Here is a 3,953-nt window from a genome sequence, read left to right as displayed (position 1 = left end):
ACACCTAATCAAAACAAAGAATTCAGCTGCTCTGTTCTCCCAGAGCGCAGCAAACTCTGTGGCTAGGCTAGCTAGTTTCTTGGGACATTCGTGGTCGTAGTGACTACATCTGTCATCATGTTTTTTCAGCGATTTTCTTAGTTTTAAGGGTAACTGTTGTATAATTGCAACATTACCCTCGAGGGGGTGGTTGAACGTAATTAATGTACTTTCGGAGCTCGTTCCTTCAGCATCGCAGGCGTGCATTAATGACGTTAAAACACCCCCTCTCGTGTAATATTGCTTAAATCTTTGCTACATCAGGTACAACGGGTCAAGCAGGCTGACGGACCTATTGACCAACGTCTTCTCATCGTCCACAAGGCTGTACCCAAACAGTTCCATGGTCGGCCCGCACACCATCTGAACGACCCGGGCCAGCTCGTACGGCAGGCTAAGCCTCCACTTGTCCGCCTGCTCCAAGGAGTTCCTATCGGTGGACCAAGAATTGATGTTCGCCGCCGTGGTCTGCGTGTTCCTCCAAATCCACTCCCTGGCCTGCGAACTGAACGGTATCCCCGCGAAGCTGTAAATCTCCTCTGCCTTCTGCACGGGGTAGCGGGTGATGTCCTCGTAGCGCAGCAGCATGTAGCGTCGCCGCAGCCAGCGAGGCCGGCTCAGACCCACGATGGCCGACGCGCGGACGCTGTCGCATTCCTCCTTTAGCCACTTCACCTGCTCGTTGTCCTCGGGCACCTGGCCCTGCCGCGCCCACGACCTCCACTTCTGGAAGATGTCGGGGAAGGCCAACATGCGGGACGCCAGGATGGCCCGGGGGTCTCGCACCAGCTGGATGACCCTCAGGTCCAGACGAGGGTCTTCCACCAAGGGACGCAGGAGGTCTAGCTGGCTCAGGCAGACGGTCTTGATGGCGCGGTGCTCTTTAGTGAGGCAGGATTGGGACGCCAGGGTCAGGTTGAGAGGCCCGCAGCTTTGCGTTTTTTTACACTGGTTCCGGGGGTGAGAGGGGAGATGGTTCCTGGGTGAAGAGAGGAGATGGTTCCTGGGTGAAGAGAGGAGAGGGACATATCTAGCTGTAAGTCCTTAGTGTGGAGTCAAAACAAGACTCTCTGAATAACTGTAGTCCAGAAGGTTGCATACTCTGGTTCAGGTTTATTTTCCTGCAGTTTGAGTGGCAGCCAATTTGAACTGGAAACAAATACGAGGCCAGGGGTGTCATATTTGTTTCCATTGCTGCCAATAAGCCAATCGAACTAAGTTATATGAAAGTTAACTGGATCAGTTAACCATACAATGGTACTTTCTGGATACCCCGCACAGAGCCTACTGTAAAACGCTGTGGCTTCCCTACGGTACGGCTTTCAGACTGCTGAATTAATTTGCCTGGCTGTTGAATCCCCCTATGCATAATAGCCTAAATCTTACAAACAGAATTACGTTCCCAAATATCCTTTTACATCATTCATACAGTGATATGCAGTTTATGCACAGCCTATACAGTATAGACTGAATGCCTATACAGTACATCAGCAATTATGTGCTAATATGCTAATGTAAATGGTGTGGTGCCATTCAAAAGCCTATACAGATTGAAGTAAGTAGCCTTGCAGTCTCAGGGCGGACACTAACCACAAGGCCACTGAGCTGGTGCAGATTGAGCATAGAGTATAACCACACCCCGCTTCTGTGGCCAACGCAGAAAAAACCACTAATCAACACTAAAAGAACAAACCTGTTCTACACAGCTGGCCCGTATAGGCCAGTCAATCTAAGGTTTGACCCAAAATAAAATTGCAATAGTAATCGTTCAAGAACATATTAAAATTTGTGAATGAAATATTTAGTGGATCATGGTAAATTCAGGGGTTGAAAGTTGGGGTACCATTAACAACCTATACTGTAAGGCAAAACATTTCTAAATTTCATTATGCTTTAAGTAACATGTGACGTGACGAACTAGGGGGTTTTCATGATTCTGAATCCATTGCAAGTATTAGTTTTGCACTCCTTGGGGCTAAAAACGTCCATAGCCGTCATCACAAATGTGATGAGGTCATCAGTGGCTATGGCCGAATTTAGCCCAATGATTTTTTTTCGTGCCAAACTGAATGCTTGGAATGGATTCAGAATCATGAAAACCCCTAGTTCAACAGGTCACATGTTACTTAAAGCATAAAGAGAAATTGAAATGCCTTATATAGGTTGTTAATGGTACGGTACCCCAACTTTTGACCTGGAAAAGTTCCACTAAATCCATGAAGGAAAACCTTTAATATATGATGGATATTAGGACCAATTAACGATATCACATTACTATTGCAATATCTTCTGGTTCACGCCCCTTTGTGGCATAGATTGACTGGCCGAATACTGGCTCTACGTGAAAATAAAAGTTATAAAAATCTGCAATACCGCACATCCTTGACTGCTGGAGTGCAGACAGGCTTTTTACAGAGAGATGCGCTGGCCTGTCTACCGAACAGCTCGGACGTCACATGGTTCCGAGGCAGCGGAGAAATGAACTTTTCCAGAGGGGCGAAGTCGCACAGGAACAGTCCCCGGATAACGTCCATGTAGCTCCCTGCCGACACCGACCTGGTCTGGGTTTTTAAGTGCCACAGGGGTTCGTACAGATAGAACATATTGTCGCCGTGCTGGTTGAAAAACTCCCCCACAAACGAGGAACCCGTCCTGGTCATGGCGAAGATCAGGATGTTCTTGTGGCCTCCGCTGTGGCTGTTGGCGTCCATGATGTCCTCCTCCTCCTCCTCCTCTGGCTCCTCGGTGGGCAGACCCTGCTGGGTTTGTGGCGTCGGATGTTGAGTCAGTCTCTGGATCAGCTCATCAGAGACCCTGATGAGACATATTGGATTTATTAGCTCACACTTCACATAAACTAATTCAGTGTACAAACAAACGTTGTAGTTTTCCCAACCACTGTGACCACGGTCGTCACAGTATCACCTAAAACCGGGGTATGTGTGGGCCTTGCATCTCCATCTGCCGTCTATCAGAGCGTGTTGAATGCAGAATGCACTGCGAGTGAATTGACAGATAGACACAACATGACGAGACAGCAAAAACGTATTGTAGTTTTACTTTCACCTGCACCAGGTTTAAAGAAATCAAACCAAACAACAACACAATAAGAATCACATACTGTACTGTTATTATGATTAACTCGGTTAACTAGGTCCTAAAAAAGTCATTATTAGGCCAATTATACCCGAATAAGACCCAAACTTTTTTGCGCGGACGCGCTGCGCTCTGACGCGATTTCACGCCCTTCAGCCCCCCCTGGTTTAAATACCTTCCAGCGCCCCTGCACAAGACAAATTTCAGTGTGAATTGACAATAAAGTAGGCTACTATATCATATCATATCAATTAGACATTTACAGGTTTAGGAACCGATTGGACATTTACATGTTTACAACAGTATACAACTGGAACCAACTTCCACTGCTTCTCAATATGAAGGCCACCTCCCTCACCTCCATAAGATGTTGGTCTCCTGTTCGGTGATGACCAGGGCCACAATGCAGATGAAGATGAAGGCATACTTGGTCTCCATTCTTAATGGTGGACCTTGAAGGTGACGTCAGTGTGTGTTCGCCAACGGCTCCTGTTTTGAAAGAAAATAAAAATGGCATGGGGGGTGTGCAGCACAAGTGAGACTTCAAGGCAGCAACACATCACTCTTCCATGGGCTATAGACCGTAAGGCTATGAATCAATATAGCACTGGGCATAATGGCCAACGGATAAGGGATCTCTTACAGGCAATGGCCTGTGGCACGGTGATTAGTTTCATTATTGTAACGCCCAAACCACTCCTATATGCATAATGAAACAGGTGACCAAAATAGCCACTTTAGTGCGGGACCGCCCCTTCCCCAATGCTAAATCCCCAAATAGTGGATGTAGTGTCTTCGAACAAAAATAGAGCCCTAGT

General features: G+C 47.1%; 1 protein-coding gene across 1 annotated transcript; it reads right to left on the bottom strand.

Moving 5' to 3' along the window:
* Window positions 1–294: 294 nt before the first annotated feature.
* LOC310864422 (carbohydrate sulfotransferase 3-like) lies at window positions 295–3,632 on the bottom strand (the record flags this gene model as incomplete). The annotated part of the gene is made up of 3 exons (XM_083773112.1): window positions 3,494–3,632; window positions 2,413–2,853; window positions 295–1,042 (listed from the first exon to the last, which is right to left on the bottom strand). The coding sequence occupies exons 1-3, from the start codon at window positions 3,571–3,573 to the stop codon at window positions 295–297; spliced, it is 1,269 nt and encodes a 422-aa protein (XP_083629238.1). The 5' UTR covers window positions 3,574–3,632.
* Between the last annotated feature and the right edge of the window lie 321 nt (window positions 3,633–3,953).

The sequence above is a fragment of the Protomyctophum parallelum genome, assembly GCF_964188405.1.
Source record: "Protomyctophum parallelum genome assembly, chromosome: 9".
NCBI classification, from domain to species: domain Eukaryota; kingdom Metazoa; phylum Chordata; class Actinopteri; order Myctophiformes; family Myctophidae; genus Protomyctophum; species Protomyctophum parallelum.
The sequence above is the reverse complement of the archived record's forward strand: the minus strand, read 5'-3'. Positions and strand labels throughout refer to the sequence as shown.